This window comes from Humulus lupulus, chromosome 1 (assembly GCF_963169125.1).
Source record: "Humulus lupulus chromosome 1, drHumLupu1.1, whole genome shotgun sequence".
Lineage (NCBI taxonomy): Eukaryota > Viridiplantae > Streptophyta > Magnoliopsida > Rosales > Cannabaceae > Humulus > Humulus lupulus.
The window spans coordinates 229,793,622-229,817,704 of NC_084793.1; the positions used below are offsets into that span (position 1 = coordinate 229,793,622).

General features: G+C 36.1%; 2 protein-coding genes across 2 annotated transcripts; both read right to left on the reverse strand.

The window, feature by feature from the left end:
• Positions 1-7,094: 7,094 nt before the first annotated feature.
• Positions 7,095-12,560, reverse strand: LOC133830536 (uncharacterized). The gene is made up of 3 exons (XM_062260528.1): positions 12,245-12,560; positions 7,410-7,628; positions 7,095-7,303 (listed from the first exon to the last, which is right to left on the reverse strand). Exons 1-3 carry the CDS (start codon positions 12,558-12,560, stop codon positions 7,095-7,097), a joined length of 744 nt encoding a protein of 247 aa, XP_062116512.1.
• Positions 12,561-12,604: 44 nt separating this feature from the next.
• On the reverse strand, positions 12,605-13,625 carry LOC133830545 (uncharacterized). The gene is made up of 2 exons (XM_062260537.1): positions 13,173-13,625; positions 12,605-12,856 (listed from the first exon to the last, which is right to left on the reverse strand). The coding sequence occupies exons 1-2, from the start codon at positions 13,623-13,625 to the stop codon at positions 12,605-12,607; spliced, it is 705 nt and encodes a 234-aa protein (XP_062116521.1).
• Between the last annotated feature and the right edge of the window lie 10,458 nt (positions 13,626-24,083).

Here is a 24,083-nt window from a genome sequence, read left to right on the forward strand (position 1 = left end):
TTTTTCTTCACTTTTGATTTGATTTTACTGCGGCTCATTTGTCTTCCTTACAGGGCATATTTGTCGTGTTTTTGTGTGAATGTTTTCTTAGCTGTTGCTCTCTATTTGAGAAAGTGGAGTATACACACGCATATATATACAATATAACAAAGTTGCAGAATATGGTTCAGTTTGCATGTGATGTTCCTCCGTTTTGGTTGAACATCGTTGTAAAGCTGAGCCACTTTATATATCTTTGAGGCAGCTAACTTAGTAATAGCTAGGTAGATGATGTTAAACTATGGTCCATTCCATTTCTATTCTATTTATTGTAGAGAGAAGCAGATAACATGTTCTTGGGATTGGTGACCACATCAGTGGTAATTATTTATGCATGCAGTCGTCCTCAGTGTGTGTTCACTTGTTTTACAACTCGACACCACTGCTGACAAATAAGTGTTCAACATGTTTCGTCCCCTTTCACTTCATTGGCTTTTCGTCCTCATCCAATACAACAGTGAACACTTCTTTTTTCCCCATTTTTTAATCTTAAAATTTACTCAACGGGAATATACCACTCACAAAATCTTTTATTGATATATATATATATATATATATTGTATATATTTTTTTCCAAATGGAAATTGGCATAAACTCAATATAATATATTCAATTAATATCCTTTGAAAACTAACTTATTTTATTCTCTATGTTGATTACAATTTTCTCTTTTCGACTATGCATTTTCATTCGTTCTCTTCAAAATTATTTCCGTTCATTTTTGCCTTAGATTGAGTATCAAGGCACAATCCTCTTCAGTATTTTGTAATTTATACATTATATTGTATTTGCAAGTTTATTCAATAGTTAATGCACTAAATACGTTTTCAGTTTAATATTTTTATTAGGAATTAAAAGATTTACTAAAAAAATGATGAGTGGAGTGAAGGGTACTTGACAAATTTGGCAATAGAGCCCCCCTTAAATTGGTATTTTAAATTTTATTATGAAAAGATTAGAGAGTACCTTAAATGGTGTCACGTTACCATTGAAACATTATCTGATTTTTTTTTTCTTTTTTTTTGAGGCCAATTTAATTTTATTAACGTTAGCTTATAAGACAAAGATCTTCCATAAATATAATGCATCAGATCCTGCCAATTGATCAGTTTTTGTCATTAATTTTTTATGCAGGGTTGGCTCCTAGTGCCTTTTGGCTGAAATTGACAACTATAATCTGTCCAATGGCACCAATCCAGCCTAATTGGCTTCATACATAACTTGTACTTTTGCTCTTCAATTTCATTTGTTGAATACTCGGTCTTTGAATTTTACTAGCGGGAATCCTTTGTAGATTTGGAGCAATTGATCACTAGTAATTTAATTCTAAAAAATAAGTGCCTTTTGTGGACAAAGTTCTAGAGAGCAATATACATGGTAAAATCGTATACATGAAATTTATTAATGGAAATTAATAGCTAGGAAAATATATCAATTATATCTATAACAAATTAATTTTATTTTTTTTGTACACTAGAAATAGATGATTTCTAATTTGGTATCCCTCTATTAAATTAACCTATATTCATATCTGTGTCGCTAATACTACAAGGACACATGTAAAACACCAAAATCAATTTATTAATATTACTTTTTAGAAAAAAGATAAATAATAGTATGATTAAACAATGCAAGTAGGCAGAATATAAGAATTAGTTCAAAGGGTCTTAATGGTGTACTCCTTAAGAATATTGGCTCACAAACATTTAATTAAGAGATTCGCCAGACTGTCAAGATATGATCTTCTTCCTCACATCACAATTTTGTGAAGCCTTCAAGGATACAGTAACTCGTTTTGACATTGTCATTGCCAAATTGAAATAAGCCAGGTAGACAAACCAAACCAGTATGAGATAAATAATAATATTCATATATTTATTTAATTTCTTAATTCTCACCACCTCAAATATACCATGTCAGACAACTCATAAATATAACCTGAATTTTATTAATTATTGTAGCTCCTTATCTATGCAGCTTTTAATATTTTATATTTTGTCCAGTTTGATATTACATTTCATGCTTTGGTCAACTTTTGAGTAACACTAACTTCAAGATGATCAAGTCAGACAATGCATTTTGTTGTGAAAACTCAGTGTTTATAAATAAATAAATGATATACCCAGTCATCAGAAAACTTATGCAATTTAATTCAAACTATTTCTTTAAAAGGAGAACAAACCTAATTAGTTAAATCATTTTTAAAGAATTGGACAACTGTTAGTTTTTAATACACACAGGCTGTTCAGGTATAACATGTGATCTGATTTTTAATCTTTTTAACCTTAAACAAAAGTATATCTAACCTGGAATTATAGTGGATCTTTTACTTGATCCCCAATATTTATTTATTATTTTCTAACAAATATATTTTAAATTAGTTAAAAACGACCAATGGGGTTTGCAGAATGTTGGTTTGCTTATATAGCAAATAAAAGCTTGAGCCAGATTAAGTACAATACATTTGAATTCAATTGTCTCCATCATTAATTAATACAATACTAAAGAAGATTTGCTGAGAGTAAAACCCAAAAGAAAAGACTAATATACATTTTAACAAAAGTAGGTACCAAATTTGTACAATATTACAAGCAAAAATAATTAAAATCCAATTCAAGGGAGTGAGTTGGCGTAGATGTAGTCTTCATCCTCAAACACATCTTCTTGATCTGACCCTTTTTTGCACTCGACACTTTGCTCCTTCCCACACTCTGCTTTCCCCTCTATTCATATCAATTGTCAAAAAAATTACTTATATATTACATATATATAAGTACACATATACATACGTACATATTAGAGAGAGTAAAAAAAGAGAGGAGGGAATCCAACTCACCACATTGAGAGAGTTTTCAGAAGCCACCACTAGTTGATCAGTAGTACTATTACTAGTCGGGTCCACTTTCCCATGCACAAGAAAAGTCATAAAAAAGAAGAGAACCAAGAGAGAGCTAGTCTTGAGAATCTCATTATTGTACTTTTTGGTTGATATAATTCAAAATCTCCACTTTTGTTTATGGGCAAATGTTTAAGGAAAGAGATATATTGCTACTGATATTTATGTATAAACACTAAAGAAGAAGACCACAAGAAGAAGATGAAGAGGAAGAAGAAAGCCCCGACCATGCCTTGAAAAATTTCAAGCTTCTAATTTCAATACATTTTTTTATTCTATAGTACACAAATAATTTTCTAAATAAACACAACATTTAGTACTACGTGTTTGTGTTTGTTAGGATAATGTTATCTTCTTTGACTATGTCTGTTGATTCCTCAGCATCAAGCTCGAGCCTCTAGACCATTGGGTGGCCTTATCTTGGCTTTTTCCCACTAATACATACATAAGATATAATGATATTTATATAAAGGTTTTTTTTAATAAAAAAACATAAATTTAAAAGGGCTACGAAGTTGTCACTTTATTTGGTGTGTTCAAGGTGCATTAGATTTCACTTGGTTTGGATTCTTATCAATTACTTTCTACTATCCATATATTAGTCATAAAACTATTAATAAACTTTTATTCTATTACCATGAATGTAATTTATTAGAATTTTTTTAAGGATATAAATATATATATACATATATATGGAAAGATTACTGTGCAATCACTTTTTTAGCTGTATCGGTGCACTAGTTTTTATTTTCTACACTTCGATAATTTTTTTTCAATTTTTTATATGAAAATGTACATTGTAATCATTTAAGATACCCTGTAAATTTTCAATAAATTATGAATAATTTACAGTATCGAAAACAAGTTCAAACAATTTGTTGTACTCATGAAAAAATAAACAATAAATTCAGAATAATTTACAGTATCGAAAACAAGTTCAAACAATTTGTTGTACTCGTGAAAAAATAAACAGAAAGAGAGCAACCAAAATAAATAGAGTATAATGATAATAATAGTATTAGTAGTAATAATAATAATAAGCATATAATTTTAGGTTTTTTTTTCTTTGTCACAGCTATTAGACTTATTTGCTAACCTCAAAAAAAAAAAGTAAGACTTATTTGCATCCAAAACAAAAAGTTGCAAATAGTTTAAGACTTTATAAATGGTAAAAACTTAATAAGATCATTTTAGTAGTAACTCAAAAAATAAGCTATATGAGACTAGTATAATTAGTAAGTACTATTAGTTTTAATTAAATAATCGGGATTTTCGCTGTCATGCAATCTAGAAATAAAATAATGGCAAGTCAATTTTTTTTTTTTTCCTTTCGCACTTTTGAGTAAAGCATGTGCAAATTTTACTTTTTGTAGGCTTAAAGTTTGCAAGTCAATGTAAAATTATGTAAGACTGTAGAAATCAGAGCATCATGCACCGAACAAATAGGCAATGTTGACTAATGCATATATATGGACAATACATACAAACTTTCATACATGTAAACATCAAGCAAATCAAAATATTGTTCCACAAAATTATTATTTGTCCAAAATTCAGCCACCAAGAGATCTTACTTGCATTACAATTAAAATAAAAAAGAAAAAAGTTTAGAGACAGACAGAAAGAATGACTTCTATAAATACAATTTCAATTCGATAAAATAATAATTTCTTTACCAAGATTAATTAATAACCCCCCAAAAAAATATTGAGAATTTGATCCCTAATGCAGCCCTAAAAATATATATCGACTTTTATTTTTTGAGAAATTAAGGTGTATCCAATAAAATGAGAAGTAAGGGTTCAGTATACAAGATACAAGGAAGGGGTCATCCCCAATTCATATTTGCTCACTAACTAAACTTAAAACAAACTTAGCTAGTAAATGAACAATGATATTTGTTTATCTTTGGACAAAACTAAGTTGGACTTGAGGGAAGAAAGACAGAAACTCTAATGAGATGAACATATTACTCTATAATGAGTGAGGGAGAGGAGATACAAGTTAAGTAATAATTTTGATAATAATGATAAAAATAGTATTACTATAAGAGTTCATTCAACCCTTCAAAAGGAAGAGAGGCAAAATGGGATACTTTGCGTTGAAAATTGACTTGGTTAAAGTAATGGATTGGCTGGGCTTCCCTCGGGAATTTTGCTCATGAGTTAGAAAATGCATTGAAACTGCCTCGTTTAATGTTTGTATCAATGGGAGTCCCTCGGGTAACTTCAAACCTGAGAGAGGAATCAGAAGGGAGACCCCATATCACCCTATCTTTTTATTCTGGTTGCTGATGTCTTTTTGAGACTAATTGATCTAAAGATTGGTGAAAGGAAAATCCTTGAGGTGCATCTATCGGGAGGTGGCCCTCGTCTATCTCATCTCTTATTCGTAGATGATATTATTTTAATGGGAAGGACCAATTTGGAGGAGGCCAGAGCTTTTTGGGATTGCCTGCAAACTTTTTGTAATTTGCCGGGCAAGAAATTAATAAGATGAAAACTACCATCTTCTTTAATAACAACACCCCAAAATCCACCAAGAAAGAGTTAGCAATTGACCTTGGGGTAACCACTCAGATTGGAAAAACTCAAATACCTTAGTATGCAGAGTTCAAAGCCAGAAGCAAAGTGAATGACTTCAGATATATTATCGATGCCTTGGAAGAGAGGCTTGCTGGTTGGAAAGCCAAGAGTTTGTCCAAGTCAGGGAGAGCTACTTTGGTTAAATATGTGGCAATGGGTTTGCCTACTTATACTATGCAGAACTCTTTTCTACCAGATTCAGTGGCAAAGAAAATTGAAAGTAAAATCTGCAAGTTCTGGTGGGGGCATGATCTGAAAAAGAAGGGAATCAACTTAGTTGCTTGGGACAAACTGTCTCTCAAAGTCTTATGGAGGTTTTGGGTTCTGAAGAACTAAAGATATGAATTAGGCCCTCATAGCTACGTGGGGTTGGCAGCTGTTATCGAATAACAACTATTTATGTTGTGGGATTCTTAAGGCTAAATATTTAAAAGGGAGAAACTTTTTCTTGGCTAAATAGGGAGTTGGACTCTTTGTTTTGGAAAATTCTGGTGAGGACAATTCCTCTTTTGAGAAAAAGGGGCAATAAAGATTCCTAGGCATGGTCATTCGATTTGCATTTGGGAAGATCCTTGGGTACCTTATGTGGACAACTTTCGACCTTCACCAAAGGGAGATCCCAAGAATGGGTGCTTCTATGCCTCTGATTTTATGTTAAATGGAGAGCATTGGAACATGTTGAAATTGCAAGAGACGTTTTCCCCAGAAGATGTTGAGGCGATTTGTAAAATTCCAATTAATGGATTTGCTACGGATGATAAATGGGTGTGGATCCATAATGCAAATGATCAATTTACAACTAAATCTGCACATCTTACTCTTATCCTTAATAGAGAGCCAAATGTCTAGTTCATGAATTCGTGGGAATGGAATAAATTATGGAATGCTAAGATTCATGAAAGGCACAAGATGCTTTGTGGTGCATTCTCTCAGTAGCTATCCCTGTCCGAGATCGACTACTTTTGATATTTGAAGTGGATGATGTATCTTGTCCTTTATGTGGAAGTGATAAGGAATCTATTGACCATATATTTCTATTATGTGGTTTTGCTAGAAGTCTTTGGTTCTCCTCAACTTGGGGGCTTGTTCCTACACCTGCTACCCCGTCCTGCAAAGATTGGCTACTCTTCATATGGGCATCGAAAAGGTTTGGAATTAATACATCTGAGTTCATGTTGAATGCATCTCTAATCATGGATAAAATTTGGTTTTGCAGGAATGATCTTATCCACAATAAAAGAAAACGGAATGCCCTTAAGTGTATGGAAGATGTTAAGCTAAATTTTGAGTCGTATAAGGTAACGCTGATCCTAGAGAACATAAGAAAGGAAGTCAATGGATGGATGCCTCCATTCCAAGGATGGGTGAAGGTGAATTTTGATGTTGCTTGTGGACAATACCTGATGATGCTTTACGTAGTGGCTGGAAACCATTTGGGGGAAGTGCTTTGGGTAGTCACAAAGGAAACAATGTCGTCCAGTGGCAGAGCCAGGATTCAATTGTAGTGGGGGCATATGAAAATAATACATTAAATATAAAGTCAATTACAATTCTCATTCTAGCAAAATAAAAAATTACAATTCTCCTCGTCTAGTTTTCATATTTTGAAAGCGTAGCATAATAGTTTCATTATCTATAGCATCACAAATTTCTTTCTCAATGTATACAACCAAACTGTCATTCATCCATTGATCTCCCATTCGGTTGCGTAACTTGTTCTTCACAATGTTCATGGCAGAAAATGATCTCTCAACTGTAGCTATAGCAGCAGGATATGCCAACGCTAAATTTAACAAACGATAAACCAAGAATATACCTTATTCAATCTTGTTTCAACCATTTTTTTTTTGTGAGATCACCAATTCCTTTCAAATCTCCAAACTCTTTACTTGTGCGCATATCAACAATGTAAGTCTCAAGTTGATCATCAAGTGCCAAGATTTCAAAAGCAAAAAAATCATCTCGATAAAACTCGGCAAATTGAATTAATTTTTCCTTGTTAAAAGCATAGAATAAATCAACAGGAGACAAACATGACATGCATACAAGCAATTCAGTATTCACCTCATTGAAACAATTATTTAGCTCTAGAAGTTGCATATCAATCACTGAATAAAATAGCTCCACACGAAAGAAATGCAAGTTTGTAATTTCATGGGATTTGCATCGTGATCTACCTCGAGGTGTCCAAATATCATCCATCTTGGGAATATTAATCTAGTTCTTTTTGCAAAATGAAGAGACTTGATCAAGAAGATAATCCCACCCATTCTCCCGCATGTTTTGTAATTGTTGCTTGCATATCTTAACTAAGCACATGACATTTAAAATATCTCGATCCTCCCTTTGTAGTGCTCTTGACAACTCATTAATATGGTTCTCATTAAATGGAGACTAAATATAAAATCAAATAATTGCATCGTTTCCAACAAATTCTTTGCTTCAAATCTTTGTTCACTTGATCCATCATCAACAACTGTTTCAATAACTGTAATGCCCGAAAATCCCTAATGCGATTTAATGATTGGATTAGTAGGCTGGGAGGGCCATAATTGATTTATTATGCCATTAAATGATTATATGCATGTTTATGTGAATTATATTATAATATGATGTTAAATGCATGCATGTGGGTCCACATTTCATTATAAGGTCATTTTGGTAATTTGGCCCGTTGAAGCCATATTTGTATATTTTGGTGCATGTTTGTGATTTATGGATGAGATCCCATTATTATGTGGATATATTCGAGCTATTCGGCATGAGACGATCTTAGGTTGCAAATTAGCGGTTTTGTCATAACGGGGTCAATTATTGGGATATTGGATAATGAGAATTATTAATTGATGATATATTGGGAGTTAGTGAGATTAGGAGGAAATTCTGGGAGTTTTGACTATTTTTCCCCCGATGACGTTTTTGGGACCCCGAGCATTAGGATTTGTTTGAGGTTACATAAGTTTGAAGTAACCTGTCAGAAAGAAAACCTACGTTCAAACACTTTTCTCTGGCACCCGTTATCCTTTTTGACTGATCGTTGCAATTTCGAAAGAAACTTGGGTTTTAGGAGTCGGAATCAAGCGAGGATCGAGACATAGCGATCCTAGGAAAGATTAGAAGCTTCTTGACCGAAGGATTTAGCAAGAAACAACTTAATCAAAGGTAATCCAAGCTTTAAGTTTTGAGTTTTAGAGTTTCTAAGCTCTGATTTGGATTTTGTGTGTTGATGAGTTTTTGATTTGTTTGAGCTTCAAGTTTTGATGATTTTGGATTATTAGGATGTTTGAGAACTTTGATTTTTGGATTTGGAGATGTTTAAGTAGGTTTTTGGAAGGATTCAAAGGTGGAAAATCGGGGTTATGGCTGAATTTGCAGGCGGGGCCGCGATCCTATTCTTGGGCACCGCGGCCCGAGCTTGGTGCAAATGGGCAGTGGAGTTGAGGGGCCTGGGGGTCGCAGCACTGGGGAAGGAAGGCCGCGGCGCTTGCTTCAGGCGCCTTTGTCTTGGTTGGGGGCCGCGGCTCAGTGAGGTGGGGGCCGCGACGCTTGAGGGTTTTGAGGCCAAAGTAGTGTTTTGATCATGGGAACTCAAACCTTAGGCCTCGGGATCGTTCCTACTACCCGGTTTAGTAGGATTCGATGTCCCGGTGTAGAGTCCAAGAACTTTACTTAGTTAGTTAGATAGTAGTAGTAATAGTAATAGCTAGTAGTAGTTGTAGTATGTTTATGACTGTGGATTTTGGTTCAAGTTGGGACTTAGTTGGACACTCATAGTAACACTTGTAGATTTTATAAGTTTAACCTATAGTTTAAGAATATTAATTATAACATAAGGTTTGATTAATATTGCTGGTTATTAATATGACAATTATTATAACATAAGGTTTAGATAGAGCCAATAAGAATATGACACTTGTCATGAGCATGGTTATTCCTAAGGTTTAGATAGAGCTAATAGAATTATGACATTTGTCATATGCATGATTATTAAGGAATTATTATTTTAATGATAAAATAAGGGAAATATAAGACTTAGTCTTCACCAAAATCTGTTAGAAGCATGACATTTGTCACAATTTTATTTATTTGTGGATTAGGTTGTAAATAAATTTTTTGTAACTTTAGGGTACTATAACTTCTGACTTATTTTTGACCAAGTTATATTATGAATTTCGAAAAATAGTATTTCTAGAAAGTTGTAGATAATTGAATTAACTTTCTAACGGTATAAATAGAGTCTAAATAGGATTCTATTTGTTTTTATTATTTTTGTTTTAAAAATCAAGTTTTGACTCCTTAAACCTCTCTCTGAATAATTTGACCAAGTCCTAAGCCTTTGGCTGAAGAATATTCAAATATTTTCAATTAAATTCATTATTTTTATTCAAAGCCATAAAGAAGATTTTTATTCCTAGAACTCTATAAATAGAACCTAGCACCAAGCATTTTTAATCATTCTTCAAGCATTGATCAGAGCCTTCCAAGTGCTAGTGAGACTATAGAGTGATAAACACTTGGGTTGGGGTTATAAGCTTAATCATTATAAGCTTAATAAACACTTGGGAAGTAAGGTTATAGTGTATTTTAGTTTCGAGGTATAGTTCGGTCATAGAAGCATTCAAGGTATTCCTAATTCTAGTTCCTTTCTGTATTGATTCTTATAGTTCTTCTCTACTCAAATCCTAACTCAGTCTTTTCTATTCTTAGTTAGGCATCTAAGTTCTTGAACTTGAGGTTCTTGTTGGTAAGTATCTTTTCGATGGTGTAGTTCATTCTTTTCATCTCTTTTCCTTAGTATACTCACCTCTCTATTATGGTTTTTAGGAGTGTTCCAAAGTCCCGATCTTGTTCTCACATCTCGGTTTTTGGTAAGGAAAATAGGGTAGATTTGTATGCTTTTATGTTGTTGATATATGTTGTAAGTATGATATGTTTTTAGTTGTTGGATTGTTTAGATAACAATCACATAATTTGTTTAGATAACAAATATATAACTTGTTTAGATAACAAGTCTCAATAGTAGATTCCTTGGGCATATGATTGTTTAGATAACAGCCCCATAAATTTATACGACTTGTTTAGATAACTAGCCCCGTAAATTTATGGGCATATGATTGCTTAGCTAGCAAGTCCCAAGAAGTATAATGGCCATTATAAAAGATGTTGTATGTATATAGTTATGTGATTATAGTTTACAGTTTATAGTTTATAGTTTATGTATATGTATATGTTTCATGCTTCTAGTAGATTTTCCTTGCTGGGTATTAGGATCACTTCTTTATGTTTTATATGTGCAAGAAATTAGTTATGGCGGCGGGAAGGTTCTTGGCAGCTTGGGGATGTGTATTGAGGCAGGATGGAATCGGTGGATTGCGTGTATGATTCGAGGATGAAGTTTTTAAGTCTTTTAGTTATAATTTCTATGTATTATTTTTCCGCACTTAATTTTGTAACCCATTTATTTAAGTTATGTTTTGTTTTATTTTCAAAACAATGGGATCCCATATTCTAAGTGAGATTTTTATGTATTTAAACCTTTACTTTACATTTTTAAATAAAGTTATGGTGTTTTCATATGTACGTTTTCTTAAGGTTAGTATAGTAGTTATTAATGGTCCAAGGTCTAGAATAGTTGGGTCGTTACACCCGGAGGCTAGGTCTTGGTTCGGGAACCTTTGTTATTCATTTTACTGATGGAATCCCATATTTGGTTATGACTAGGTGACCGCTAAGGGACTAAAAGGCAGATCGTTCTCAAGAGTCGTTCCTTTACTAATTCTTGCTTGAACCAAAGGTAAGAAAATTACACCCTATATATATAGCATGCATGTTTATTATTGAGGCATGTTGATTGTGTAAATGTGGACATTGATTGCATATTAAATACTTAGCAAATCTTGCTTACTTGTGTATGGCACTGATTATTCAGAATCGGAACCGGTCGCGTGTTACTGACCTAAGAGATAAGCGTCATGAACACAGAGCCGATAAAAGATTAGATCTAGTAGACATCGACATTGAATGACTCACATGGAGCATTAATGCTGGACCAACCCTAAGTTCGATGAAAATTATAAGCGCTTGTCTAGTCTATGACTAGTTACTCAAAGCCAGGGCCGAAGGCCTAGGTGACTGTTTCGTCACATGGCTAAGGGAACAGAATCCCACGTTAGTGACTCTATGGTCACTCGGTAGGTTTATGTTGGTGACTATCTCATCAGATACCTATCTCGTTTAAGCTAGTGAAATGATCACTTATTTGTAAAGGGAACAGAACCCACCTTAGTGACTTTTATAACTGTCACTCCTCTATTTTGGACTAAAAGTCCTCGATGGTTATTATGATCATGTGTACATATGCGGCCGCTTGACCACCACGGCCAAGGAGTTCTCAGGGGAACTAGGGGGTTTACTCTATTTTTGCCGCTTAGAACGGCGGATTGTAAATTTTGTACTGTAATGACCATTTTGTATCGTAAATAACTTGTAAATGTTTTTATGGGCCCATGAACAGTTTTATGTTTTAAATAAAATATATTATTTCCTTTTGATTGGTTTTCCATCTTAACCTATTAATAACACCTAGAAGCACGTTTTTAGCCAAAGAACTCGGTTAGCGAGTTAAGCACGGTTCAAAGTTCACCGTAACTGTCTTGGGGTAACTAGGGCGTTACAATAACTTTAATTGTAGATGAAAAGATAGTAATCAATCTCATTAACGTACCATAATGTGAACCCCAACGTGTGTCTCCAGAGCGTTTAAGAGAAGTATTTTGATTCAAACCACGTCCCCTTGAAATCTCACCATTTTCAAGTGCTTCCGCAACTATTTTAGCCTGATTATCTTGAAGAATATTACAATGCTTAGATGACCCACTAACAACATTCACCACACTAGAAGTAAAAAAAAAATAGTAAATATGTCTTCTGGCCACAGCTACAAGCGCTAATTGAAGTTGATGTGCAAAACAATGAATGTAAAAAGCATAAGGATTTTCCTTCAAAATAAGTACTTTAAGATCGTGGAACTCACCCTGCATATTACTTGCTCCATCATAACCTTGTCCTCTTAATCTTGATATACTCAACCCATATCTTGAAAATAGTTATCAATTGCAACCTTAAGAGACAAAGCAGTAGTGTTAGGAACATGTTCAATGCCTATAAAGTGTTCAATCACATGTCCATTCTTGTCCACATAACGCAACACAATAGCCATTTTCTCCTTTGTCGATATATCACGAGATTCATCAACTAAAATAGAGAAAAGAGAATCTCCAATACCTTTGATAATAATATTGGTCGTTTCAACTGCGGCAGCATTAACGATGTCTTTCTAAATATCGGGTGATGTTAATTTCAGATTTTCAGGAGCATTTTTAATGTAGCAATTCTAACATCATCATTAAAATAACCTGCAAATCGTAAAAGCTCTACGAAGTTACCCTGATTTGTTGAGTTTGGAGATTCATCATGGCCACGAAAGGCAAGTCCTTGTCGTAAAAGATATCGTACTTACATCACAGATGTTTCCAACCGGGTTCAATATTCTTTTTTGACTTGACTTGACTGCTTAGAAATAATAGTTTCAATATGTTGCTTTTGGTTCATCAAGGCTTCATAGTTTCTACGAGCTTGATTGTGCTTGCTACCAACATGTCCAACATGAGTACTAATCTTTCTATCTTTCTCCAATTTGAAAACCCTTCAATAACAAAAGATTGGTTGCCTGGCTTTTTACCACCGGTTGGTCTGAAAAGATAACACCACAAACAAAATACAACATATTTTTCTATGCTATATTCCAACCAATTATAATCATCAAACCAATCAGGATTAAATATTCTAAATGCTTGTCCACATTTTTTCTTGGGAAAATCATGATGTCGAGGTTGACAAGGATCCATTTGCATATAATGGCTTCTAACTTGGTCTCGAATATTTGGATTATAATTCAAAATTGGGATCCTTAAACCTGGATCAGTGGGAAGATCTCCAAGATTGAATTCTGCTTTACTTGTCTTTGTCTTTGCATTTGCATCGTTGTTTGCTTTTTTTCTTCCAAAAAATGGAAGCTCTAATTTTCTTTTCAAATCTTTATCCATATCTCTATTTAAAAAAAATTATGTCAAACTTAGTAAAGATATAATAAAACAAAAGTGCAATATGTCAAGCATTTTCATACCAATATACATATAGAGAAATCATCACTAGAAGCATATATGATATATAGTAGTATATCATAAATTCTTTCAGCATAATTAAACACTATCCTTGATTTTACCAATAACAAACTCAGCAAGCACTAATTCTCAACAATTCAGTGTTGTATTTGGTTCCCCTGAACCTGATTATGTCGTTTAATGCTATTTACTAATACAAACATTAGAAGTATAATGTCACCAGTCCTTAAAATAATTATCTGTCGAAAATGCACAATCACAACACTAAAGTTAGATTAAACACCACTATTTATATATTCATTTAAAAAGTGATCCTTAAAAAAATATATACTTGGTATGAAAGCTACTTTTTTGCTTGAAAAAGTGGTTGCAGATTACAGTTAATAAACTATTAGCTCGAATGAAAAACTTGTCTAAACCCAAAGAAAAAAGTCATGAAAAAAACAACTTTTTTTAGCCCCTGCTACAAGTAATGGAAAAATCTGTCCCAAGGAAGAAGGCATATAAATTAATGAAATTATTCATAATTTTTATTTATGTATTTAAAAAAAAGATAAAATATGTATTATTATTTATTTATTTTTGTATTTTGAGAAAAGAACTCAATAACTAAAAACAGAGCAATTCTTGTAAACATAAAAGAAAAGTTGAGCAAAAAAACAAATTTTATGACAACCAAAATCGAGAAAAAACTTAAAAAGATGAAAACTTGGTTTGATCAACTCAAAACTAGAAAAGAAAAGAAGAGAGAGAGAGACCCAATACAAAAAAAAGACTCAAAAAAAGAAGTTTAAAAAATAGAGAAACCCAAATCGTCTGAATACTTACAAGAATACATATTTTATAGGTTGTATTCCCTTTCTCGTTGAACCACCATCTCTATATACAATCTATGAGCAAACTGAAAATTTTTCCAAACAAAAAAAAGCAAAAATAAATCAGAAACATAATCAAATTAAATATCAAAACAAAAAAAAAACTTATACACGAAGAAAATAAAGATTTTAAGCTTTTTTTTTTTACCTTAACAGTGCTTAGAACAAGCACGAAGATTAAGAAAGTGGAAGACAAATTGGAGGGTTTCCCAATTTTAAGTTTCATATTAAAAATATGTCAAAAAAATTATATATATATATAAAAGATAAATGGGACTGGGGGCATGTGCCCCCACATGCCCCCACTTGGCTCCGCCCCTGATGTCGTCCTCTATGATGGTTGGTGAAGCCTGAGCTGGCCTCCTAGCAATCAAGATTGCTATCTCAAAAGAGCTCTAAGTATGTACAAATTGAAGGGGATGCAGCCTGTAATGTCCCAAATTCCCTAATGTGGCTTAATGCCTAGATTAGGGGGCTGGGAGGGCCATAATTGATTTAATATACAATTATGTGATTAAATGATGATAATTGCATGCATGTGGGTTCACTTATTATTTGAAGGGTATTTTCGTAATTTGGCCCGTTGAGGACATATCTGTATATTTATGTGCATGTTTATGATTTATGGATGAGACCACAATATAATGTGGATATGCTTGAGCTATTCGGCATGAGACGATCCTAGAACGCAAGAATAGCGGTTTGGTCATAACCTGATTAATTTCCAGGCTCGGGGTAAGTCTGGGGGTAATTTGATGCTTAGTACATTACGAGGAATGAACGGGTAATGAGTTATGATTTAATTATTATTTGAGAATATTGGGAATAACGGGAATTTGAGGACGTTAATTATGATTAGCGGGATAAGCGGGAAATGATTATTTTGCCCTTGGGTGGCTGTATAGGAATTAAATGGGCTTAGGGGCATTTTGGTGTTTTGACCAAGGGTTATATTTTAAATTAAGTGGCTGATTGTAGAAGCTTTAGGCAGAAAAAAACAGAGTTATTTTCCTTCTCCCTCTCGATCATTTCTTCCTATCTTCTCCTTTGAATTTTTGAAGCAAGATTGAGGTTTCAAGCTACGAGATCAAAGCTTGAGGGTTTAGGGTTGTGATCAGTAGCTGAAGGGGATTCAAACCTGTGATTTAGGTAAGGTTTCAGCCATGTTTTTCTGGTTTTGCTATGTTTTTAAGTTAGTTTTTGAACTTGAGGTTTGATCTTTGAAGTGGTATATATGGTGTGGTTTTGAGTGGGTTAAAGCTTGGGTTTTGCTAATAAACTGTGTATATATATTGTGGTAATGGTTGGTTATGAGTTCTGGGTTGATTTGATGAAGGATTGGGTTGGTTTGAATAGAGAAATGGGCAGGGGAGCTGGGATCGCTGGGTCAAGTCGCGACCTAGTTCATGCAAGTCGCGACTTGGACCTAAGTCAGAGCCTCCCCTGGGCTTTGTGAAGCAGGCACGCCGCGACTTGCTAGGCCAAGTCGCGACCCACCCCTGGTACCCCAGACAGATTGCTCTTTGTCTTGGGGGCGCGCCTTGACTCACTAGGCCAAGTCGCAGCCCGCCCCTTCCTTTTGTGTCAAGGAGGAGATTTTTAAGGGTTTAGGCTTAGGGATTCATTTCTTAAGGCTCAGGATCGAATCTACTAACCATTTTAGTAGGATTCGAGGTCCCGAGAGCGAGGTTTTAGACCATGAACCTTTTATTATTTATTTTTATTGATGGAATTTCATATTTGGTTATGACTAGGTGACAGCTAAGGGACTTAAGGACCGATTGTCCTCAAATGTCATTCTTTAATTATTTCACGCTCAAACCAGAGGTAAGAAAACTGCACCCAGTATGTGACATCCATGGTTATTGATAATGCATGTTGAGTGCTCTATATATTGACATTGATTGCATAGTAAATGCATAGTAGCTTTGCTTATCTGTAATGACCCAAATTTCCTAATAAGGTTTAGGACCTTGATTAGGAGGTCGGGAGGGTCATAATTGATTTATTACACAATTAAATGATTATATGCATGATTATGTGAATTATATTATTATATGATGAAAAATGCATGTATATGGGTCCACTTTTCATTATAAGGGCATTTTGGTAATTTGGGTCGTTGAGGGCATATTTGTATATTTTCATGCATGTTGGTGAATTATGAATAAGACCACATTATAATGTGGATTTGTTCGAGCCATTTGGCATGAGACGATCTTGGAATGCAAGTTAGCGGTTTGGTCATAACGGGGTTAATTTCGGGGCTCGGGGTGAGTCTCGGGGTAATTTGAGGATTAGTACATTACCGAGAATTAAAGGGTAATGGGTTATGATTTATTAACATTTGAGAATATTGGGAATAACGGGAATTGGAGGACGTTAATTATGATTAACGAGATAGGGGAGAAAGGACGATTTTGCCCTTGGTGGCTGTTAAGGGTTTTACTTAAGCTTGGGGGTATTTTTGTCTTTTGACTTAAGGATATATGTGAATTAGAGAAGGCTGTAGAAAAACTGAACCAAAACAGAGCTCATCTTTTTCTTCTCCCGTTCATCTTCTCCTTTTCTTTTTCCTTTGAATTTTTGAAGCTCCTTTTGAGGATTCAAGCTAGGGAACCAAACCTTGAGGGTCTAGGGTTATGTTCTACCATTGAAGAGGGTGTAATTCTGAGCTTGAGGTAAGTTTTTAACCATAGAAACTCTGGTTATGCTCTGTTTTCCTTTTGATTTTCAGTTGGGATTTATGATTTGATGGTGAGAATTCAATGGAGTTTTTGGCAAAGGCTAATTAGGTTTTGATGCCTATGACTTGTATGTTGGGTATTTGGGTTCATTTGTGAGTTTGAATGAGGTCTAGAATCAAGTTTTGAAGCTTGGAGTTGGAGAACACGATGGAGAAAAAACCAGGGCTGAAAAACCCTGGTTGTAGCGCTACAACGCCCAAGGGAGGGCGCTACAGCGCTGTCTAGGGCCAGTCATCCTTGTTTGTAGTGCTATGGCGCTAGTGGGGCAGCGCTACCCTGTTTTTCCAGGGTCCTATTTTGGGCAATTTTGAGGGTTTTTGGCTCGGGGTTTCAATTCCTAAGGCTCGGGATCGAATCTACTAACCGTTTGAGTACGATTCGAGGTCCTGGGAGTGAGGTTTAGGTCAAGAACCTTTTATTGATGATTTCATTAATTGGATTCCATATTTGGTTATGACTAGGTGACCGCTAAGGGATCAAAGGATCGATCGTTCTCAAGGGTCGTTCATTTGTTATTTTTCGCTCGGACCAGAGGTAAGAAAACTGCACCCAGTATATGACATGCATGGTTATTAATGAGGCATGATGAGTGTTATATATGTGGACATTGATTGCGTACTAAATGTAACGACCCAAAATTACTAATAAGGCTTAAGGGCCTTGATTAGTGATGCCGGGAGGGCATAACTGGATTATGCGTGATTTAAATTATTAAATGCATGATTATGTGATAAGCATGCTTATATGATTATCTGGATATATGAGATGCATGATTATGTGTATTAGTATGCATGTAGGCCCTGATTAGATTAAAATGGCATATTCGTAATTTTGGCCCTTTGAGAGCATAAATGCAATTATTTGTGATAAATTGTTGAGACCACATTATTATGTGGATATATTTGTAGCTTGTGACTCGAGGCGATCCTAGTGAGCGGTTTAGCGAAAAAGTCACGGTGGGGATTTATACCTGGCTCAGGGGAGTCTGGGGGTATTTCTGGGAATTTGAAAAATATATTGGAGGCTATTTGACATTGAGGAAAATAATTGGTGATTAGTTAGGTGTCGGGATGTAAGCGGTAATTATTAGGGACACTTAAGGAATTAGCGGGAATTGGGAGCAAATGACCAAAATGCCCTTAGAATGTTTTAAGACTTAGGTTTAAATGGGAGGGCAAAATGGTCTTTTAGGTGGCTAAAAGAAGATAAGTGATATTCTGCCTTTATAGACCTAGTGGAATAGAAAGTAGTAGAGGCTGAAGGAAGGAAAAGGAAGAAAGAAAGAAGAAAAACAGAGACTCTTTTTCCCTTTCCCTATCGATCACATGTTCTCTCACTCTCCTTAAAGATTTTTGAGACTGTAACTTAGAGGAAGCTTGGGCTGGAGCTTGGGGCAAGGGACCTTGGTGAAGCTAGAGGGTTTAGCAGGAATTAGCTACTCAATTGAGGTAAGGTTTAAAGGTTTTGACGAGTTTTCTGAGCTGTATTAGAGTTGATTTCTGAACTTAGGTTTTGGATGGAAGTTAAGGGAATTAAGCTTTGGGAACTGAGGAGTTAAAGGCTGGACAGGCTTGGAGGACAACCTAGGGTCGAATTTCCCATCAAAGGTAAGGAATTCTGAGCTTGACCATCTGAGTTGCTAGGTTATATTTGGTTTTTCTGATGAGTTCTTGAGTTTTGAGTTCAATTCTTGTTTTCTTTGTTTGATGGTGCATGTGGCTAAATTTGAGGTTGTTGGGCCATGTGGGATGAGATGTAGTGAGTGGTAGGCTTGTTTTAGAGTGTGGTTGAGGTTTGGAGGGGTTTTAGGGAGTTTTGGCTCGAGGAAAATCGAAGGAGAAAACTCAGGGTGCTCTAGTGTTGTAAGTAGTGCTGTAGCGCTAGCCTTAGGGCGCTACAGCGCTAGGCCTGGTTTTCCTAGGCATTTTTGTCCCTGATTGTAGCGCTGTAGCGCCCACCTTGTGGCGCTGTAGCACTGCCCTATCTTTAAAAATGGATTTCTGGGTATTTTCTTAGGGTTTTTGCCCGAGGGCTCGGGGTTTGATTCCACCGCCCCGTTTGGTGGAATGAGGGCTTCCCGAGGGCTCGGCATTGGTTCCGAGGTTAGGTTACATAATTGAAGTTTAATGAGGATTTTATGTTACATTTGTGCCTAGGTGTACGCTAGGGCTCGGTCGGGATCGTGCTCGAGGATCGTTTCTTTTAACCAGAGCGCTCAGAATCAAAGGTAAGAAACTGCACTCGGTTATGTGTTTGTGTTGGGACTAAGAGTTCCCTATATTTATATGTGATGTCATGAGATTGTATTATGCCATGGGGACATGTGATAAACGGCCTAAGAGTGCCAGAATCAATATTTGTGCACAGGACGCGGCTCGACCATTGGTAGCTGAGGTTAAGTACATAATCACTGAGCTCGGCCTAAGCGAGTTGGAGTCAATGGGATAATCATAGGGTGCAACCTAAGGGCGCCGACCCTAGGTTTTGGTGTGATGTGTTTATTGTTGTTTAACCTGAATAACTGTCTATTGTCTTGTAGATTGATATCACTACTTATGTGGGCAATGTGACCTATTATATATCTAATTGATGGTTTATGAAATATCTGACTATTGTTTGTTGTTTATGCTCTGTAATATGGTTTTCTTGCTGGGCCTCGGCTCACGGGTGCTACGTGGTGCAGGTAAAGGCAAGAGCAAGGTGGACCAGTCCTGAGTTGGAGAGCTTTGAGGCTGAATGTACATAGTCAGCTGATCGGCCGCCACGGCCAAGGAGTGGTACAGGATAGGAGAAGCCTAAATGTCTGCTTTGCCTTAGAGTGGCCAGTATTTGTTTATAACTTGGTTTTTTTTGTAAACTGTCCTTTAAACTTTATTTCTTTTGGAATCCCATGATATGTTTAATTAAATGAAATGTATCTTTTATGACCAAAATCTTTTAACCCTAGTTCAATTATAGTTTCAGTAACACGTTTCTAATTAAATGACTTGATTAACAAGTCTTGCACCTTTATAAACACACAGTGTAATGGTCTTGGCTAGCCAGGGCGTTACATTAAATGCTTAGCAATCTTGCTTATCTGTGAATGGCATTGATTTATGAGTCAGGAATTGGCAATGGTGTCAGTGTTGACTGTGAAGTTGTGACTTATTAGTCAAGTTCGATAGTAGTACTAAGCACTAGTTGTATGGTGTTGACTTATGAGTCAAGAACGGTATTAGTGTGTTCAACGCAAGCCAAAAAGATTAGATCTAATCGACATCAGCATTGAATGAATCATCATGAACATTAATGCTTGACCGACCTTAAGTTCGATGAAATCAAAAATACTTATCTAGTCTAATGGCTAGTTACTTAGAGCCAGGGTAAAAAAGGCCTAGGTGACTGCATCATCACATGGCTAAGGGTGCGGAGCCCAAGTTCGTGCCTCACTCATTAGTCACTTATCTAATTCAAGTTTGTGACTCCATAGTCACTCATTTGATTAGGGTGCAAAACCCAAGTTTGTGACTCCATAGTCACTCATCTGATTAGGGTGCGGAGCCCAAAGTGTGACTCACTCATCTGATTAGGGCTACAAGCCCCAATATGGTTACCAGAATCTCAAAGTGTTAATCACTCATTTGATTTGGGCTACAAGCCCCAGTATGATTACCAAAATCATAAAGTGATATTCACTCATCTGATTAGGGTGCAGAGCCCTAGTGCATGACTTAATTGTCACTTATTTTAGATGGACACATTGGCCATCTATTTTCATTATGACCTAAAAGTCATCAATACAAAGGGCAGGGCTCATAAATCACCTATACAAAGGGCAGAGCCCACAACCATTATTTGAACTTATTCACATGAATGAATATGGCTATTATTGCAAAGCATGCTTGTTATGACTTAGTAACATGTTATTACTTGTTCATGAGCATATTGAGTTTTCTTGCTGAGCTTTGGCTCACAGGTGCTATGTGGTGCAGGTAAAGGAAAAAGAAAGCTGGACCATCCTTGAGTTGGAGAGCTTAGGTGACGATGTGTACATATGCAGCTGCTCGACCACCACGGCCAATGGTTTAAAGAGGAACTAGGGTTAAACCCTATTTTGCCGCTTAGGTCGGCTGGTTGTAAATCTTCTATTGTAATTAACCTTTAAATTATATTTTTGGGATCTCAATGTATACAGTAAACGTTTTAGTGAAACGTCGTATCTTAACAAAAAAATTTAATCCTAAATCGTTAATCATACTTAGTTACATGATTATGGCCAAATGGCTCGGTTAGCGAGTTTATCATTGTTTAAAATGCACATCGTAACGATCCCTAGAGATTAGGGCGTTACATTATCTGTGTATGGAAATGACTTCTTAGTCAGAGAACAACAATGGTGTTTAGTATTGATCCTGAAGTTGTAACTTATCAGTCAAGTTCAGCGGTGATAAGAGCACTGGTTGTATAGTCTTGGCTTAAGAGTCAAGAACAACATTAATGTATTTAACACAGGCCAAAATGATTAGATCTAATCACCATAAGCATGAAATACTTGATCGACCCCAAGTTTGATGAAAACTAAATGCGCTTGTTTAGTCTAAAGACTAGTTACATAGAGCCAGAGCCAAAAGGCTCAGGTGACTGAATGTCATGTGTCTTTTGGATTGACTAATGCCCCGTCTGCTTTTATGGATTTGATGAACAAAGTGTTCATGGATTATTTGGACCAGTTTGTGATCATCTTCATCAATGGTATTCTGGTTTATTCTCAGTCAGAGTCAGAGTCAGAGCATGAGCAGTATCTGAGGTTGGTTCTATAGGGACTGAGGGAAAACCAATTGTTTGCAAAGTTCAAGAAGTGTGAATTCTGGTTATCTCAGGTAACTTTCCTTGGGCACATTGTCAGTAAGGAGGGGATTAAAGTGGATCCAGCTAAGATTGAAGCGGTCAGAGATTGGCCAAGGCCAAAGAATGATTCTGAAGTTAGAAGTTTCCTTGGATTGACAGGTTATTACAGATGTATCGTGGAAGAGTTGTCAAAGATTGTCACTTCATTGACTAAGCTGACACACAAGAATCAGAAGTTTGTGTGGTCAGACAAGTGTGAGAACAACTTCCAGGAACTGAAGTAGAGGTTGATTACAGCTCCAGTTCTGAGTCTTCCTACAGATCAGGAGAAGTTTGTGATATACTGTGATGCCTCACATCAGGGTTTAGGTTGTGTTCTGATGCAGTCAGGGAAGGTGATTGCTTATGCCTCACGTCAGTTGAAGGAGTATGAATAGAGATATCCAACTCATGACTTAGAGTTGGCGGCTGTGGTTTTGCATTAAAGGTATGGATGCATTACCTTTATGGGGAGAAGTGTGAGATTATATTGACCACAAGAGCATGAAGTACTTCTTCATATAGAAAGACTTGAACATGAGACAAAGGCGTTGGCTAGAGTTAGTAAAATATTATGATTGTGAGATTCTGTATCATCCAGGAAAGGCCAACGTGGTAGTAGATGCTTTAAGCCGGAAGGGTCTGGGATAGATTTTCAGTGCAAGGCTGATATCCAGAGAATTAGCAGAGGATATGACCAGAGCTGGTATAGAATTGCTGGTAGGCCAGTTGTCCAACATTACGCTTCAGTCTACGCTGTTGGAGAGAATCAAGGAAAGTCAGTTGGGTGATCCACAACTGATCAAGATGAGAGAGGATGTTTTAGCTGGAGTGTCAAGAGATTATTCAGTGTCAGACATGGGTTTGCTGAGATACAAAGGTCAGATATGTGTTCCGTTAGACACTGCTTTGAGGTGAGAGATTCTGGATGAATCTCATACTACTCCTTACTTTTTTCATCCAGGCACCACGAAGATGTACCAGGATGTGAGATCACTGTATTGGTGGCCTGGGATGAAGAGAGATGTAGTAGAGTATGTGGCTAAGTGTTTGACATGTCAACAGGTCAGGGCTGAGCATCAGAGGCCAGCAGGGTTATTGCAGCCTCTAGACATTCCAGAATGGAAATGGGAAGACATCACGATGGATTTCATGGTGGGGTTACCCAGGACTGTTGGTCAATATGATTCAATATGGGTTATTGTGGATCGATACCAAGTCAGCTCACTTTCTTCCAGTGAGGATTACTTTTACAGTGGATCAGTACGCAGATCTCTATGTGAGAGAGATCGTGCGCCTCCATGGAGCACCAAGGTCGATTGTGTCAGATCGGGACCCCACATTCACTTCCAAGTTCTGGGGAAGTTTACAGAAGGTCATGGGAACACAGTTAAAGTTCATTACTGCTTATCATCCTCAGACATATGGACAATTTGAGAGGACAATTCATATATTAGAAGACATGTTGCGAGCATGTGTACTGGACTTTGGTGGATCCTAGAGTAAGTATCTACCTTTGATAGAGTTTTCCTACAACAACATTTATCAGTCTACCATTAGGGTGGCACCTTATGAGATGTTGTATGGTAGGAAATGCAGATCTCCCATTCATTGGGATGAGACAGGAGAAATGAGATACTTGGGTCTTGAGGCAGTTCAGAGGACCAGTGAGGCCATTGAGAAGATTAGAGCTCGGATGCTTGCTTCTCAAAGTAGACAGAAAATTTATGTCGATCCCAAACACAGGAATGTGGAATTCCAGGTAGGAGATTATTTTTTCCTTAGAGTATCGCCATGGAAAGGGGTGGGAAGATTTGGGAAGAAGGGCAAGCTGAGCCCTAGATTTGTAGGTCCATTTGAGATCCTGGAGAGGATTAGTCAGGTAGCCT